The sequence below is a fragment of the Falco rusticolus genome, chromosome 2 (genome assembly GCF_015220075.1).
Source record: "Falco rusticolus isolate bFalRus1 chromosome 2, bFalRus1.pri, whole genome shotgun sequence".
Taxonomy (NCBI): domain Eukaryota; kingdom Metazoa; phylum Chordata; class Aves; order Falconiformes; family Falconidae; genus Falco; species Falco rusticolus.
The window spans coordinates 31,660,741-31,679,863 of NC_051188.1; the positions used below are offsets into that span (position 1 = coordinate 31,660,741).

General features: G+C 40.2%; 1 protein-coding gene across 2 annotated transcripts; it reads left to right on the forward strand.

The window, feature by feature from the left end:
* Positions 1-544: 544 nt before the first annotated feature.
* Positions 545-18,784, forward strand: CPB2 (carboxypeptidase B2). 2 transcript variants are annotated; one of them, XM_037377708.1, is made up of 11 exons: positions 547-664; positions 4,670-4,745; positions 7,384-7,508; positions 7,600-7,708; positions 8,248-8,349; positions 8,900-9,004; positions 11,591-11,707; positions 12,691-12,781; positions 16,247-16,449; positions 18,279-18,363; positions 18,484-18,784. In XM_037377708.1, the coding sequence occupies exons 1-11, from the start codon at positions 585-587 to the stop codon at positions 18,666-18,668; spliced, it is 1,278 nt and encodes a 425-aa protein (XP_037233605.1). In that variant the 5' UTR covers positions 547-584; the 3' UTR covers positions 18,669-18,784. The 2 variants fall into 2 exon arrangements, with proteins under 2 accessions (XP_037233606.1, XP_037233605.1); XM_037377709.1 differs by lacking the exon at positions 8,900-9,004 and having other exon boundaries at positions 545-664.
* Positions 18,785-19,123: the final 339 nt, after the last annotated feature.

Genomic DNA, 19,123 nt, shown 5'->3' on the forward strand with positions numbered 1-19,123 from the left:
ATGGAAGACAGACACCCAGTTGATGTGCTCATCCTGAACTAGAGGAATGGCCCTAAACAGTAGGTATCATGTCCCACTTGCTCCTTGTTTTCTCTGCTAGCAAATGCCAGCAAAATAAGCTTTCCTGCTCAGAATTTTTCCATTTGGACTTAATAACCTCAGTCTCACTCCTCTCACCCTGCTTCATGCTTAGTTGTGATGTGCTACAGGAGTGCTGAACACAGAGCTTACTGCTGGACCTCTGTATTTATTAGAGGATCAAAGAAAAACTTTGCATGTGGTGTTCTTTCTTATGTCTGCAGTTCGTAGCCACAATGAAATGACACAAAGGCTGAGATTACAAAGTGACTTGTCAACATGAAAATGTCCAAAATGTACTTTTATCCTTTCCTACACGGATGACATCAATACAAGCAGGACCTCCCCAGGGAGCTCTGTCATATTGACTTAGCCACCGGGAGTTTGGAGTTGAGGTGAGAGACAGTATTAAATTTTAACTACTCTTTAAATAACATTTTTGAAATCAATAATGTGGGTCCTGAACCCTCAGTTTTTCAATTGCATTTTGTTTCACTGTGGATGCCATGAAGATGAGGTTTTACCTGCTCTTTTTTACCCTATTTAACTGGATTCCAGAGAAGCATGTCTTCTTCAGTTTTGCACAGTAAGTATCTGCTGGTGCTACTGGGCTTTTAGTGGGTGGTGTGTGGGACAGGGAAAGTATTGAGGCAAAAGAACTCCAAGATGCATAAGAAAACATTTGGCAAAGGCTGACATTTATTTATTGCTCTTGTAATTGGATATGTGGTTCAATTTAACATATAGATGGTGGAGGAAATGAAATTACTCCAAGTCTTCTTTGCATCCATAAATCCTATGTTTTTAATCATATTAAAACTATTCTTTTCGGTCTAAGTGCAAATCAATTCTGTTCATTCAGTGCTTTTGAATGCCAATAAAGGGCATTCTGAAACTTAATGGGAAAAAATAATTTGCTTCATTTGGCTTAAAACAAGATCTTAAATGAATTACTTCTTGAGGTAGAAAGAGAAACCATTTCAGAAAGTGCTAACAATCTGTTTTCTTTCTAAAGCAGCTTTTATGATTGTTTTTCCAGTCATAAATCATTTTTGAATAACCATTTTGCATTTGTACAATGTTTCAGAAGCAGCTTTATTGTTACCTATTGATAAACTTCAGAAATGCCCTGAAACCAAATGCTTTCTTAAAGCATGAGAACATATGTCAGAGATGAAGACAGGCAAAGTGCTTTTATTTTCCACATGTACAGCTGGTTTAAAAACCTGAAATGTTTTAATAGCTACAACTAAGAGGATAAGCCCCTCCTGTTTTGGTATCAAGCAAGCTGAACAACCTCCTCCCAGGACTGAAATACCTACATAAATAATAGTGAATTATGTCTCACAGCTCTTCTGTGACTCCACATCACACACCAGCGGCAGACCTGTGACAGGTGAACACCACTGAGTTCACGCCTTAAAAAGAGAATCTTTGATCTGTTTGTTTTGCAGTCGCATTTTATAGTAGGTTGCTATGGCGGTGTGAGGGTTACAGTAGGGGGACAGTTAAACATGTTTTTAGGTGAATTCAGTGAAGCAGTACTGCTCTGTGCTGCTTGAAGGTTCATTTATTTCGTGTTTAAATAAAACACTGACTATCTGACCCTTACAGAAGTATATGGCATTTCCCACTGGAAAGCATGAGTCTAACCCTCTCAGCCCCAGTTATGAGCTAAAATAATGAGATTTTAAAGGTGATACATTATATCTGACTTTTTACTTTTATCTGAAGGCTGTTGGAGGATTTAGTGGTCATGTATTAAAGCTTCCCTTTGCAAGGTCATAGTGTGATTACTGCATCTGGACATCTAAGAAAATACCAAACGTGTGAGACTTGTGAAGGAGCCGATAACACTGGAAAGGCACCTAGATCGCTTGTAGGGAAAGGGCAAGGCTGGAGGCTGTTTGAGAGCCAAAGAAAGGTGGGACGAAAGAGAGCCCACAGCGGACATCTGTGCTCCAGGCAGACAAAGAGCTTACATGGACCAGAACAGGAGACGATGCTGGCAGCACTCCTTTAGTAACACTACCTGCTAGAGCCAGAGCAAGGCATTCAGCTGGAGACAAGTAGGGAGGCCTCTCCCCAGGTGATGTTAGTCAGAAAGAACAAGCGCAAGGTTTAAACCAAGCCAGGCTACGAGGACAGAGAGACACATCCATGCTGATGCCTTGTTTCTGAGGGCCTGTGTGACATGTGATGCTGACGGCCTTCCTAGTGACTGAGGAACACAGTGGCAAGGAGGGATGAAGACACAGAAACGCCTGCTGAGAGCCGGCACTAATTTAAGTCAACCTGTGAGATGGTGGCCAGGGCCCCTGGGTGGGATTCATCGGACTGTATGGGATTTCTACGCAGTTCTGCATGGAAGCAAGTCTCTTCACCTTCCTGTACAGCTAGTGGAGAAAAAGATGTGTATTTAGGTTATAATACATTCCACTTCAGCACACACACCTAAATCAACTCAGGTTAACTGGGCCTGGAAAGTGCCTGTTTTTTTATTAAGAGAGTGACTAGCTCAGGTGAAGATACCAGAACCATCCAAAATGAACCGTAATGCATCCCACTCTCTTTGTCTTAGCTACAGATAAGACCTGAACATTGTAGTGTGGAGACAGCAGCTGGACTTCTATTTATCCAGAAGTAAAAGGGAGAGGAAAAAGAGATGGGGAACAGCGATAGACTCCAGTGGAACCCCGGCAGAAAGCTGGAGGAGGGGAACGAGAGGGATCAGCTTAAGGACAAACTCCAAGAGCAACCAGGGAAGCTGGGCACAAGGGCAGAAAGTGAAAGAAAAGAGGTGTGCTTAAGTCCAGCTGTACCAGAGCAGCAGGCAGGGCAAGGAAGCTGGGGTGGAGGGCTGTTTCTGAGGTTGGTATAAAGGCAGTAACTAGAGCTTTTGTCTGGGTGTTTTCTAACAGGGCTGGGGCAGAAGACAGATGAAAGGGGGTATAATGCCAAATCAAAGCAGAGGAACTAAGAAGCCTAACGACTACAATTTTGTCTGTTAATACTCCCCATGTTAAACATGACTACAAGAGCAAGGGCAGACATTGGATCAGTTTGTTCGGTGTATTCAGGTCCTACCAACACAAGCTATAGAGGAATTGCTGCTAGTTACCACCTGTCCAGCACTTACCACACTCAGCTGAAATATTTGTGCAACAAATGGTGCGGTACAATTATATACCAGCTTCCTCATTATGGTACTCTCAGGCTGTGGGAATCATAGGACGAAACCAGATGCAGAAGCCCTTTTCTAGTCTCCCCTGTGAAAAGACTTCCCCAGATACAGGAAGATGAATTCATTTTTAAAGTAGCCCCAAACACACACTTTGGAGTGCACTTGCCTAAAGAAATAGGCAAACTGCCAGCTATGCCTATCCCTAATGACTTTTTGATGCTTTGTCAAATGATGGTGGAGGCAAAAATAGGGATGGCATATTGTTGGTTCTGCATGAGAAACAACAGTGATTGCTTGGAGCTGGGCTAAAAGTAGAAAAGATGAATCACCTGGTTGCCAGATGCTGTCAGGTCTTTGCTTGAAATCAGTCACAACAACAAGTTATGACAATCATGGTATACAGCTTGAAAACACTACTTTTGAGGGCTCTGCCTGTTTTCTTTTCAGGACAGTGTTTGCAGACAGGGCTGGCAGGGACTTCCACAGTGTCTGGTTTACGCACTGCCACCAACTCCACATGATGGGAGGGCCAAAAGCCACCCCAACCCAGAAAATGGAAATAGAGGTCTGACATTCCCCTGAGTCTCCTCCTTCTACAAACACAAATTATTTTAATTCATATTAATTCAATGCAATTTTGAACTACGTGGCTTGCAGGGCACTGAAGATCGAGGCTGGATTTACAATGCAAAGTGGTATTTTTTCTTTCCAGAAAGCTAATTTCACTTCTGTCACTGATGGTGGGGTCAGGCATGGAGTAGCTGGGAAGCACCATCTCGTGTACAGTATGTCCAGACCATGGGTTTTAAGTAGAAGGGGAGTATTAGTTACCCAGCAGAGGGGGAGGACAGTGGTACAGACCAACGGAAACCATACCTGGCAGGAGGACAGAAATGAGGAGATCAGAAAAACTGGACTGGAGTAGGAATAACGATGGTAGCAGCCTCTGCACCTCTACAAACTATCATGTTTGGCTTTTGCCAAACTGGGAGGGCTTTTCCCAGACTGGGAGGACTCATGCCTCTGCTGAACAGTGACTGAAACCAAGAACTCGGGGGAGAACAGGACAGCTGTCGTCTTGGTCTAGGCTAGTTTTCCACAGGTGCTGCTGCACTCCAGATTAGCTGGGGCTGGTCGCTGCCGTCTGGTGCCAGCTCCCAGGAGCAGTTTCAGAGTTCAGCAGTAGATACTGGCTAACAAAGCCCTGCATCACGTCTTTTATGGATTTTACCGACTGGCAGAAGCAGAGGCTGGAATGGGGCTCAGCATCTTCATTATTGAATCTTCTTTGAGTTCATGGCAGCCAAGCCAGGGAAGACAAGAAAAGCCAAGACTGCTTCTCTACTTTTGCATGACCTAGAGTAGTTCCAAGTACCTGTGCTTTACCTAAATACCCTTGGTTTTCAGGGATGAAGTTTTGTGCGCTCGCCCACAAACAGACGAACAGGTTGAAGCCCTTCAGGATTTACTGAACACAACTGAGGTACACAGATCCTTCTGTCTCTCCGGTCTCTAGGACAAATTATTCTCCCCCAAGTGCACTAATACTGCTTCTCCCCACAGAGAAAGATTTAGCCCACTTTCATTCACTTGTTCTAAAACAGCAACTCAGCAAATGCTTGGTTTTCACTGCTCTGCTGCCTTCTGATTTACATGAGAAGACCCTTCCTTCACAATGTTATAGTAGTGCATATATCAGAGCTCAGATTTCTGCAACTGATTTTGTGTTTTAAGACACCGCTAAATTGTCAAAGCACTAACACACAGTAAGTAGAAATACATTTGCTAGGGACCCTCAGCACTTTAGACCAATGCAATCCTGACCTATATGACGTGCACAGCTTTGAAGATCAGGACTGATTTTTTGCGGCATTTTACTTAAAGCAGCATTTAGAAAATAAGAATCTCTTAAGCAATACTTTTTTTTTTAATTGCTTCTATCTTTCACTAAATAATAGAGCATTTAATTTAAATGAGGCATCTCTCCCTCTTCAAAAACATTTGTTCAACCACACTCTCCCAGTATGAAGCCATCACTCTGCGACAAAGGTGTAACCGTTCCCTTGACCAACATAATTTACAGGATGAACCAGGATGTGTCTCAGATGACTTCAAGCTTTTAATGGTGCCTATGCACAGTCTTTCTCAGCTCCTATTCATTTTATGCCCACGCCAAAATCCTGCTACTCCTCTGCTGTCCCTACTAGCATCTTCTGATCCTTCCCTTCAGTTCTCACAAACCTCGATAACCTTCCTTGCTCTTTTCCACCTTCACAAGTCAACTCACATAACCCATGTCCTTTGCTGTACCAAAACAAATCTCCCCTCCTCCATCTTTTCCTCACCACCGTCATTCTTCACTTTCTTGTACACAGGAGCCCCAAGAAGTCATGAACAACTGCAGCACATTCAGTGCAGAAAGAGCAATTCACAAGTCATTTCCATGAATATGTGAACTGAACATTTTTCAAGGGTTATAAACTGTCCATTTTTTTCATGGCTATAAACTGGGCAAGTTATAAAAAGAAAAGGGAAAGGGAATGGGAAAACAAAGGGCAATAGGAATAGGAAAGGGAACAGGAAGACACAAATAGTACCTCCTAACAAATTTTAATGGTTACAATCTAGCAAAAAAGAAGCAACTGAAAGTTATCATCTTACAAGAAGAATTATCAGGCTAATTACAGGTGCTACTCCCACAAAAGCTGGAAAGCAAAAACTTAAAACAAAGGAAATCCTTTGTTCTTGCAGCACACACATTGCACGTAGTATCCATCAGAAGACCCAGACAGTGCACACCTACAACAGAATTATTTGTAGTGGCCCTGGGGCAGTATTGACCATTGCTGATGACGGGTAAAGAGACCAATAACCATATATGCATTATCAAAGTCTCCCATTTACGCCCGTTCATTGCTCCTCTGACACCTCACCTGTGTCAATCCAGAGTTCCTTAGTTTTCCTTACTCTCAATTCAAAAAATGCCTACACCAAAGAGAAACTAAATCTGAACTGTTGCACACCAGTGCAGACAGCAAACTAGTCAGGACAACAGGGAAAGCAGCGCTGGCAAGCTAAGCCTTGAGCTTGCTTCTTGGATGGGTTTTCCAAACAATGCTGTTTGATGTGTTGCTACCCTACCAATAATGTCTGAGAAGGCTACACTGAGACTAGCTCAGCCTTTTGTATAGCACATTGCAGTAATACATCCAGGGGCCAAATGTTTTACCATTTGTTGTTCCAAAGTCTTGATTAAAAGCATGGATGAGTTTTCTGTATGATTTTGCAGACATGTTCTCTGAGAAATTAATGAGGTAAACAGTTGACAGGTCATACATGCCTGGAAACATGATGCCCTGAGTATAATATTCCTGGTGCAACTGCACCAGAAAAGAAAAAAATAAACCCTATTGTCTGGTCACTCCATGCTCTATGCCTTTTAAAATGCATCCAGGAACTATGTTGACCTTTTTCACATTGTAAATTCATGCCTAATTTTCTGCTTACTGTTACCCCTAGATCTTTTGGTATTACTGGTTCTAAAGTTTCAGTCTGCATTGAATATGTTGGCTTCTGATCTTATTATTGCAAAAAGATTTAATTTTACCAAGAAGAATCTCATTTTCTTATTTTCCTCCCTTTTCTAATCTCTGTACTGCTGCTTCAACTTGACTTATTTCAAACCCCTTCTGGCATTTATTTCATCCCTGATCAAAGTCATCAGCAAATACAATAACTACAAAGACGGGTCTGATCTTCATTAATTCTCCAAATACCCTCAGGGAAAATAACTCTCAGCAGACCTGAAAACATGTAACATAATAACCAGCTAAACATATACCAGAAATACTCTCTCAGAAAAGGTTATGTTCCTGTCTTTGTTCTTGATTTATGAATTTATGTGCAGAAGTCATTATAAACACTTCTTAAATACATGTTTAATTTCCAGCAGTAGCAGAAAGCTATAACACAACACAGGGAACGCTAAACTGCTTGTTACAATTGGTCTTTTAAATTGAAAACATATGCTTTGATTATTTTCAAAATACTTACTAAAAACTAGTAAGAATAGTTTTTCTTTCCTCAGTAAAAAAAATAAAATGGTTTTGAAAACTTTGCAGGTCATTCTCTGGCAACCTGTTGTGGTTGAAAACATCAAGAAGGACAGAGACGTCCATTTCTATGTCAGGGAGTCCAGCATAAATAGCACAAAAGCTCAGTTAAGACAACTGACCATCCAACACAAGTACGTTTTTTTTATTTGTTGTCATGAATGTTTCTGTGAAGTTGTTCATCATTTATTTAACAGGAGATTGTGCTCTTTCTTTGTTATTCAGAGTCTTGGTGGAAGATGTTCGAGGACTTATTGAAAACCAGACTATCAATGACACCTTCAGCCCACGCAGCTCTTCATCATATTATGAACACTACCATTCAATGAAAGAAGTAAGATATTTTTGTTATAATCCTCTGTAGATTCAAGGGGTGAAATTTGTCTTATGGTTGAGAATGGAGATAGGGAAAGAAATCATCAACACTTAAATAATTGTCATTGTACTGCTTAACCACTGGGAGTTGTATTTACTGTAATGGCTTCATAGAGAAAGAATGAAGCACCAGACAAAATCTCTCATACATGTATTGCCTCAAACTGCCCTTCAAGTACAGTCAATACAGAAGCAAAATGAAATCACAAAACAACATATAAATATTTTTAAAATTAAATGAATAATAATTTAGCCAAACAGAACTAAAGAGGAATTTCAGGGCTATACTTGGAGTGTGTTGTGACTGTATCTTACCTTACTATTTTAAAAGAAATTAAAGTCAGGCCAAGTGGTAAGTGGGCTGAATTGCTAGTTTTTCTTTCCCATCAGCTAAAGAGGCAGGATTTTGGGAGGAAGAATGAATTTAAGTCTAGACCACTTTCAGGGATGAAGGAAAACAATAGGGAGAAGATCTGTTTATTAACTTCATCCTTGCAGATATATCATTGGATGGAAGAAGCAGTGAAATTCCATTCTGACCTCCTCCAGAAAATATATATTGGATCATCATATGAAAAACGACCACTTTATATTCTGAAGGTACAGCTGTGACTTAAATGCAAAAACTTTCCAAGTCCTAACGTAAGCAAGTGAGACTGGGTTTGGCCAGAATACTTTCTTAAATCTATACTTCTATGGCAATTTTTTGGTTTTTAGAAGTTTCCTACTTTCTTCTGGTAAGGTGCATCACCTTTGCAAAGGCATTTGACCACATTAGGTTCCTTTTTGGGTCACAAAGAAGCTATCACATCTAGGCCATCATCCAAAGGCATGAAATACTGGCATGGTGGATACCCTCCTCTGTTGACTATGAAGCCAACCTAGTTTGTTGCCCTGCATAGTTGGCCATCTGCTTACTTGACCTCAGATCTTGCTGTAGTCTTGGTGTCTATGTTAGGAGCTTGCTGCAGGCAGTCTGAATGTGGCTCTCTGACTGTACGTGAACGTAAGACAGTATCCTGGCCCAGGATCAGTCTAAGCCCTCCCTAGAAGACAGATACTTCTTCCATCTTGGTTACTCTTTTCACTTTCACTTTTATGTGGTACACTTTACAGCAATGACATTTTAATACAAATTCTCTTTTGTTAGCTTTCTAAAAACCAGGAAAAATCCAAAAGTGCCATATGGATTGACTGTGGTATCCATGCTAGAGAATGGATTTCTCCTGCTTTTTGCCTGTGGTTCATAGGCCATGTGAGTAGATAATCACATCTGATTACTGTTTTCAAATCATAGCAAAAAATCTTTATGACATTTACCTTCTCTGTCCAATTGCACTCTGAGCTCCATAAAGTCTTAACCCATTTACTTCCATAACACCAACACATGGGATTTGTGTCTAAGCTGCATACACAGCAGTGTATGTGCATGTATGTGTGTGTCACTAGATGGAGGGGGGGGCAGTGTATGTGTGTGACAGAGAGACAGAAAGTCACATGGATCAAATGCAAAAGAGCTCAGATGTATCCTCAAGTATGAAATAAACCCCGAAGTATGTACAGCAAATTCAAGAGACATTTATAATTATGAACAGTCAGGGATGCAGAGGGCATGCCAAGAAAAGCAAGTATTTGGTAATCTACGAAGGATATGTTTAAACTGCCACATGGATCTGAGCAATTACCTTGACTCTGGGTCATACAACACATGGTGGCTCATGCTCATATTACTGCAGCTGGCACTGCCACATCAGAGGACACCCAGAGTGACCTCAAGATGTCCTACAAGCCTTGGCTCTTCCCTATGTGCCTTCCTAGAGCAATAGGTACCCCACACTTGCCTGTGCCAGGCATGGCATAGTTCCACACCAGCATGCACGCCAGCAATCTCTATACAGCACTTGCTGTGATGAGTCACCTGCTGCTATTGCTCTGCATTTTCTATTTGTGCTCCTGCTTTTTTCTGGATCTGCCTCATTCAGAGAATGAGGTCACACAAGTCACCTTCTTCTGAAGGTACCCCTGTACAGACACCCTCCTTTCAGACCTCCAGAACATGACCAATAACTGCCAGCCACAGGCATACTAACAGTTAATGGAAACTAGTAAATCTGGGGATCAAGTAGGTGGGATCAAACTGTAGTATGTATGGGCTTAGCCTGACCAGCCTTGATGTGCTGCCACAGACCAATGGTCACATCTGATCTTTAGTATCTTTAATATCTTTGCTGCTCAGCATAGTGAACAAAGGTACACCGAAAGATACAAAACCCATTTTTTGCACCTGGATTTTAACGTATGTTGCCTCCATCTTTTTGAATTTAATGCATCTCTGCTCAACTCATTATGCTGAGCTGATGGCCCAGTTCCTAGTACGGAACAGAAAAATGCTCCTAAGGTCTTTCTGTCTCAGACAAGGTTGTCCAGCTTGCTCAGTAAATATCCCGAGATATTATTGTTACATTTTCACAGAAGCAAAGTTCACAGTAAAAAAAAGCTGGATGAGATGGAGACTTCACAATCACCAGTACTATAGCCAGAGAAACAACATAGATGAGTCCTTGAAACATGAATTATGGTTTGGCCATGATGGAACTATGGATGATGATGGTGAAGATAACAACAATAATAATAATAATGATGATGATAAATGTGTTTATTTCTGTCCTCAGTCACAACTATAAAACCTCAATGACTATAACATTTGAAAAGAAATTGAAGGAGTTAGGAACAGATACAGCTGAATATACTTGTGACCCACTGATAATCCCAGCCTCCAAGGTTCCCTTTGAGAGAAATGCATTTGCCCTTTTCATTCTGTTCCAAATAATAACCAGCTGTGCTGCCACTTTCCAAGTGACACATCCCTGCAGCATTTTTCAGAAGTAACAAGCTGAACATTTAGGTTCTCCATCCCCTTGATCTAATTGACGTGTTTTAAATTCAAATTTTATTTCTATAACAATTCACAAAGTAACGTTTTAAAATCTGACATTAATACACATCTGCACACACACACACACACATTAAAATCATGAGCCCTCTCTAGCAAATGCTAGGCATTCTTTATAATGGGTCCACTTTATCATTTAATTTTGTCATTAAGATTGTAGAAAGATTGACATTTCTCATTTAGTCAGAGAAAGTCCATTGCCTTAGGAAAACTAGGAAGGATTTTAAATGAAAGAGGGTGGTTTAAGTAAGGCAGAAAGAACAAGAAAAAGATATGATTAAGGACTTAGTCTATTCCACTCGTAACAAACCTGTTTATCTAGGTTAAAATTTCCCCCTCCGTGTTGTGGACAAACAACCAGGTTAGTATCACTAACACCTTCAAAATAGGCTGTGAGGCAAAGTTAGCAATGTAGATCTTACTGACTTGGCATACAAGTGCATTGAACTTACAATGCGACCAGAAGAGAAAATGTTACATACAGCAGCCGTCGGAAATGTTACTTGCTATTTTTGGTCTTGCTTTATTTTATGCTGCCTTTGTGGCATTTGCGGTGACAGGGAGGGTTCCTATCATTTATACAAGCAGCAAAAACTCAAACCTTCCTATTATTAGGCTTCAACTCTATGTCATGACCAACATTAAAAGACTGCAGTATATCTGATTGACTGTATCAGTTTGATTCCTACCCTTTCCCTGGCACTTCTAAACGAAGAGCTGCTTTGCTGTTAAGCAATTTCTGTGACATGACGTGCCTCTATCAAGAGGTAGACTGGTCTGATAATTGCACAATTATTTCACATATGCTATCAGGTGCCTTTCTAGGAAGGTAAGAAAACCACTATTACAAAAACTTTTAAGTTTTTAAGTTTCCCCTGTGCTTTATAGGCAATCCATGTGCGTGAGAGAGATCGGACCATGACAAGACTTCTGGAGCACTTTGATTTCTACGTCATGCCTGTTGTGAATGTGGACGGCTACGTGTACACGTGGAGCCATCCCTCTGTACGTACAGCTTTTGTGACAGGCTGTGCAACGTACTGATGTGCTGTTTATGGAAACTATCAGTGTGCATGCTTAGGGCATCATTTCCATCATGGAACTGCACACCCCAAACTCTTAATCTGTGCTTGGGATTTCTGCGTCTCTGCCCTATTTAAATACAAAAAATACTGAAACTAATTGGCATTTGAGTCACTGTACTTTTGTGTCTTCCAAGCTGCTGGAAACACATTTGGAAATGACAGAACCTCATCCTGGGATTTTAATACTTCCAGATGTCAGGGAACGCCTGTGCCAGCCTGCAGCAGCAAGGTTACAAACATGGCACAATCCAGCACAAGCTGAATAGTGTGCTGCATCACATAGAGCACAGCCAATAATTCACTTCCTCCTCCTGCAATATAGCCCTGTTCTCTGAGTACTTTTTGTTTCAGATAAATGAAGGTATCTTTTGCCAAGGATTTTATTTATTGGTTGGAAATTCCCAGCTGTTGAGATGTTCTTTGATTTTCAGATCCTTCACTCAAGTTTCAAAAAGATAAATCTCCTCCACTCTTTTACTCAATTCGATCTTCAACCCAGCTTGATTCACATTTGGATAACTACATCGATACACCTCAACAGCTGTACACCAGATTTCCAACTTTCCACATGCTGTCAGGAATGCCTACAGAAAGATTGCACTTGGACTCCTAAACTCAAATACCTGGCCAAACTGTGTGTCTTCTCTCCTCCCTCCACAGTCCAAATCCATTGAAATCAGACCAGACATGTCCACTTCTTATCCTGTTCAACATCTCCTTTTCTCAGCCAGCCTCACGGGCAATCAGACTGTAGTTTTATAATCTCCCTTGGTGCTTTGCCTCTTCATTGGCATGTGACCTGTAGAGGCACAAGTGAGAAGTCACATTTAACTAACCAGTGAGATGGTGCATTGCTTTTCTCAGCTTTTCTCCTGAACATGGCTTGTGTGACTCTTTCCATAGAATCGGCTGTGGAGAAAGAGCCGCTCATCACACGGTAACAGCAAGTGCATCGGTACTGACATGAACAGGAATTTTGATGCACGCTGGTGTGGTATGACATTATTTCCTTCCTATTGTACCCCTGCCTCACTTTTAGCTTTTAAAAATCTTTATTTTGAAAATTTTTTCATTTACCATTTCACAAAGTTGATATACAGATAAATGAACCTGAATATCCGTTATGAACCAGTGAACACATCCCCATTTTGAGACACTTTTTGTTGGGACTCAGGATTTTTCCTCCCCAGGTGCCACACTGGGGACTAATCTCTTCTCAGCATGATGACAGGAGAGAACCAGGACCCTGGAACCCATCCACTGCATCACACCATGACACACCTGGTGCAGACTGTTGATGAGGAGGAAAGAGGGATGAGGTGGCCCTTGCCATGTCACCCAAGGCCTACTGCACCATCCAGTTGAGCAGATGCTCTACCATGTTGCATGAACTAATCACCTCAGTCATTTTTCAGTAATGCCTAGGTAACCAAGATTTTTTCGCTCTGAATGTTCCTTGTCAAGGCTCTATCATGTTTACTTAACTGCAGGAACGTTAGTACTTAATAGTCTGCAGAACTAACATGTTGCCATATAGATCAGACCTGCCTTCACTCACTACTGACAGTGATGTCCTGTATGACTTTCAGCCATTTTAGTCCATTGCTAAACTGGGAATAAAGTTATTTACTTACCATCCATGGCTATTATATAGAGAAAAATATACCTTTTTTCAGGCACAGAATTATGAAGATAAGGACTAAATACATAGATTTAAAAGTGATATTCAGTATAAATATGTCATAAAGACAGAACTTGGACAAGACTGACAATAGTTTCAGGGCAAGGTTATATAACGTGGTGCATTCAACTTGTCAAGCACTTTTGGTGGGTGGTGAACAACTTTGGAAGAGGAGAAATTATTCTAGTTTACATAGAGCAGAAGAATACAGGTAGATTAGAAAGTACTTCCTTTCCAAGTAAGCCTTTGGACAAAATGTACACCTTCTTACAAGGCAAAACCAGAACATCTTAATTGAGTAACTAGGGAAGTATTCATACTGGTTTTCAGCCATGCTACACTCCTCAGTTAGGCATGGTTGAAAACATAAGAAAGAGAAGCCTCAGCACCTTGCAAGGTCATTGGAGAGAAACAACTGTACAGATTAGTCTAGGCACCAAAGTCTGGTGCTTAAAATAACTTAAACAGATGATTGCTAAGGATCTCCCTAGGTTTCTACTTCTTAATTATACAGACAGTAAAATGCCGAAAAAAAGTAATAGTTTTCTTAATTAGCATAAAAATATTGTTTAAACCGATTCAGATGCATTAGCCATTGATAGCAATGGTTGAACAGATTTGATCCAGAACATACTAACTGCAGAATCTCCATTATTTCACACAGCTGTAGCTGTGTGAAACACCAGGCATTCAACAGGATCCTCAGAAGAACCAACCTGGAGTTTTATCACATTGTAACACTTGTAATTATTACTAGCTGTGCCAATTGAATACAGTAACACAATTATGTTCATGGGAAATGACCACAAATTCATGCAAACATGCCATTTAATCTTTACTCACCTACCTTTAAACAGTGAAGAGTTTTAGTCAGGGGTGTCAAATGTTCAGACATCCACTGGCTTCAGTGCTCTTGTGAATATACTTTGTACCACCACTAAATTCCAGGTTTTAGATCTGTGAATTTAATTAGAAATATACTGCTGTGTTTATTTGTTCTTCCCCTTCAGCTGCTCAGATAGCAACTCTATGAACTTTATGAACAATGCCTTCATGTCTTCTATGAAGAGCAAAATATACTAAATGCAGTGATACCTTACGCTCTTCTTTTATACCATTAAAAAGAAAAATTACTCCACTAAAAGCAATGCGCAATCTTGGAATTTGCTCTGTGGAACTGAATTTCACTGGAACCAAGACTTAATTTTTTTCTCCACGTTTTCTACATTATTTCCTTAGTTGGCTGTTCTGAGTACGACCAAGAATATAGGAAAGCAGACAGAACATTCATCCAAGACTGCCAGCCAAGAGATTCTTCATTGCCTTTTTCCTTGAACAGTACTCACTTCTCTGCAAAACACAACAGTGTAAAATTTAACACTGTCATTTTGTCACCTTCACGTGATTTCATATAGATGCTAGGAATTGTTTGTTTTCATGTGTATGAATTTTCATGGACCGTCTGTGAAATCTCCCTCAATTCAGAAGCATTAAGGCATATATATGTATCCCAGAACATAAACATATCACAGCCCTCTCTGCCTCACTACCCTTGTTTCTGACCCCCCAGCCTACATTTCCCAGAGTCAGTGTCTCTGTTGACACTTCTCCCCCACAGCGTGCTCTCCTCACTACATTATTTCTGCTTCTTCTGCTGTGTCACACAAGGGTGTAGGTCATATGAGGATGTATTTTCAGCCACTGATATTAAGAAGGGGCTTGCAGTATCTGTGCAACAGTTGAATGCATGAAAATACAGGTTTATTCTTAGCATTGACAGCCAGGTAACATGACCTACAAACCTAGTTTTTCTGTCTATCACAGCTACATTTCACCCATATACACCTGTACAGAGCTTTGCAACTTTTAATTAACTAAAATATATATCTATCAAAAACTTTTAAGTTGTTTTGGTGTCCAGATACGCTCCCCACTACTTTGTGGCATGCTATAGATCTCCCCTAGATACCACCGGCACCAGAAGACATTTCCTTCTCTCCTGTACCGTATGATAATACCTTGTGTTGCTTCTACAGCGCTGCTACTCTGCAGATGTAACTGGCATTATTGATTTGTGGAAGACGGACATCTCTTAAAGTCTCCCAGTGCCTGTGGATGAAGAAAGTCTTGTGGGTGTTAAAGCACTCAGTGAGCTTTATTCCTGCATAAGACTTAAGGATAAATAACCATTTAAACTACAGATAGTAGCAAAGGGGAAAACTTACAAAATTTATTAAAACATGAAAAGCTGACATTTAATACTAAAGAACCAAGCTGCTTCCAGAAAGTTATTTGGTCTTATTCTGAAGATAGCAAAAATGGTGAATCCTAGTTGTCTTTTCGGTAACTTATTCCAGTGCCTAGTTTTCCTCATTCTTAAAACCCTTCATTTTCATTTGCGTTTCTTCAACTTCCAATTGGCAGTTTGCTTTCCCCCTGAGATTAGAACTGCCTTTTTCCTGTAGTACTTCTAGATTTTAAGAAGGGATCTCACAGCCTTTTCTTGATGAATTTAAAGGGAGCATATTCATCCTCTCCTCTAATACTTTATATCCAGTCTTTGAATATTTATTTTTCTTCACCTTCTCCATATTTTTTTCAGGAGGTAGGTGAGAAACCCTAATAGGCTCACAATGATTTTTACAATATGCAAGTTTTTTCCATAGCATGGCAGAGTCCATGATTTCTTGCATATTAGTACCATACTCTGCTCTTTCATTAGACCAACAGAAATGTGGAAGTGGTCAAGGAGTAACACTGTGTGCTTTTTTGTTACAGGGGAAGGAGCATCTCCCTATGAATGTCACGAGATATACTGTGGACCCTACCCAGAGTCTGAGCCTGAAGTGAAGGCAGTGGCTCGTTTTATCAGAGATCACAAGGACATCATTAAAGCCTACATAACCATGCACTCTTACTCCCAGTTGGTATTGTTTCCATATTCTTACACTATGGACAAAAGCAAAGACCATGATGAGTTGGTAAGTCTTACCATCTCCTGAAGTTTCACATTTATTTCAGAACTTCTTATCCTGCTTGGTTAGGCTTGTAATGAGGGAGTTACAGTGCTCTAAGGATCAAGAATTAGGAAAAGAGATTTCTCTTTATGTTCTCAAGATCTTAAAGAAGTCTGGGCTGGTCTAGCAGCATGTAAGACAGCAAGCTTCTTCTAAAGACTACGGAAAAATGAAAATATCCATTCTAGATATTCCAACCTCTGATATGTTGAAGGTGCTGCTAGAAGAGCAGTATCTTGGTTTTTTTGGACACTTTGAAAAGTTTGGACACTTCTGTAAATTCCTGATTGTGTTGTATGATTTACACAAACTCTGAAATTACTTGGGTGTATAACTGAAAAATATCCTCCACATACCTAAGCAATGAAGTATTCTGGTGGATACTTGCTACTTTTATTAAGGTTTTTGCCACGGATACTTATTTAAAATGGTCCTAATGGTAGGATGGAAAATGTATCCCGCTTAATTGTTGAGCCACCAGATCCCACAGTAAAAACTCTCCTAGAAGACAGGCAGAGGTCAAAACAGAAAAAGTAGCTGCTGCTTTTTCCTACTGACTGTAACACTGAATTTGTCTGGACCTGGAAAGGATATCTAGGCTAAAATGGGATTTGCTAACACAGAAAAATTAAGCTGTCAGAGTAGGTGGACAGCTCAGTCATATTTGTTTTACCTAAAGCCATCAAATTCCCTAGAGCAAGGAATTCCCTCTCCTGGGCTTCCCAGCCCACTTTTGTCATTTCCTAAGCTCCAAGTGCCACAGCAATTAATTCTTTTATTAGCAGCAAGAGCTCCTCCCTAGCAGAAAGGAGTAGAAATCATGTAAAGGAGACCAGAAAGCAGCTTTGCAGGCTTAGGATTTGCCATATGGGAAGACAGCACATGTCTGAGGTGGACAGGTCACTTCATATGCTACATGACATAAGGGCAGGCAGTAAGAGAATTTATAAAGATACAGGATTGACATTTGCACTCACTGCTGTCATTTTTTCTGCTTTTCAACTTCATGTATCTCCCATTTTACCTAACACTCTATTTTTAAAAACCATATTTTAAAAAACGTTTTAAGAAACATATGTTGTAGAGATAAGAGGACTGTAAAGAAGTGCACAGTTAAAACATTGGAAACATCCTACTTAATTAGACAAAACCCCAGACAGTCCAGTATAGCATCTCCATTGGTAACTAGTGACAGTGAGTTCAGAAGAAACAAAAAAAATTGAGTAACGTAAATACAGAACAAACTAACTCCAAACAACATACATTCCTACGCTGTCTCAGATGCTGTTTAATTTCCTGAAACAAACTGCTTTATATACTGCAATAAAATGCAGTTGGGAGTGAACAGTAATAATGCATTTGTGACTCCTTCCCTACAAGGCAGAAAGAGATTGCACTAATTCTAGGCATTTAAGTCTTCCTCATGGCTTAAGAGTAGAATTCCCTCAATGAAAATATTTTTCTGCCATTTTTCTCAATACTACTATAGAAATCAACAGTGACTTAAATACTGTGGTAGAAAAGGAAAAATACAAGTGGGAACAAATGGTTTGACAACAGTTTGCTGCCTGAAGTGGTAGTACAGTCCCATCTGTATTTTTTACCTAGCTATAGCAGAAACGCAATTGGTAGCATGGACATACGCTGAAAATTTTAACCAGCTTCTGTGGATTTTCTAAAGCCTTTTTGTAAGTGTATTTAACAAATGAGAGATCCAGAATACAGTGTAAGTAAATCCATACATATTAACTATTATCACAAGGCTATAAAACTAATATTTTGTTTAATTTCAGGAAAGTCTGGCAAAGAAAGCAGCTACAGCTATAAAGAGGACAACAATGAAAACTTACAAACTTGGTGCTGGTGCACGAACAATTTGTAAGTACGATTTTACTGCAACAGTAGGCATGACAGTGTATCCTTGCTAGCATCAGAAGACAGCTTTCGAACCGAAGTTCTGGTTTCAGGTAACTTACCTGTTTTCCCTTCCTCACACAGATTTAGCTCCTGGAGGGTCAGATGACTGGGCTTATGATCTTGGCATTAAATATTCCTTTACCATTGAGCTTCGGGACACAGGAACTTACGGATTTTTGCTTCCTCCTCATGAAATTAAACCTACTTGCTTAGAAGCACTTTCTGCTGTCAAAGAGATAGCTCAACACGTTCTTGAAAATTTGTGATGTTGAATATAACTTATTTCAGCATGACTGTACTCAGCTCAATAATAAAAAAGCTTTCTACTTTATTAGAAGTATTTATATATAGGCCAAAAAATAAAGTATGATTGCAGCCCCTATACTTCATTTTAGAATACATCAGTTTTTTTCCAACCATACTTATATACCTATACCTACAATGGTAGTTCAGCGCACTACATATATATATGTATTGCACACTATAAGGGGAGAATAGCATAGATAATCTTATGTCTCTCTGGATGGTGGGACCTCCAGGTGATCTAGCATCTAATGGGCCCCTGACTGACATGCAGCATGATGGCCAGATCCCATCCATACAAATTCCCCAATTATGGTCATTCAGACTATTATAGGACTTCCTTACAAGAAAACAACCCTATTCATTGTTTCCACTGTCAAACAAAAAGGATGTTCACCTGACAACTTCTTGCTGCACA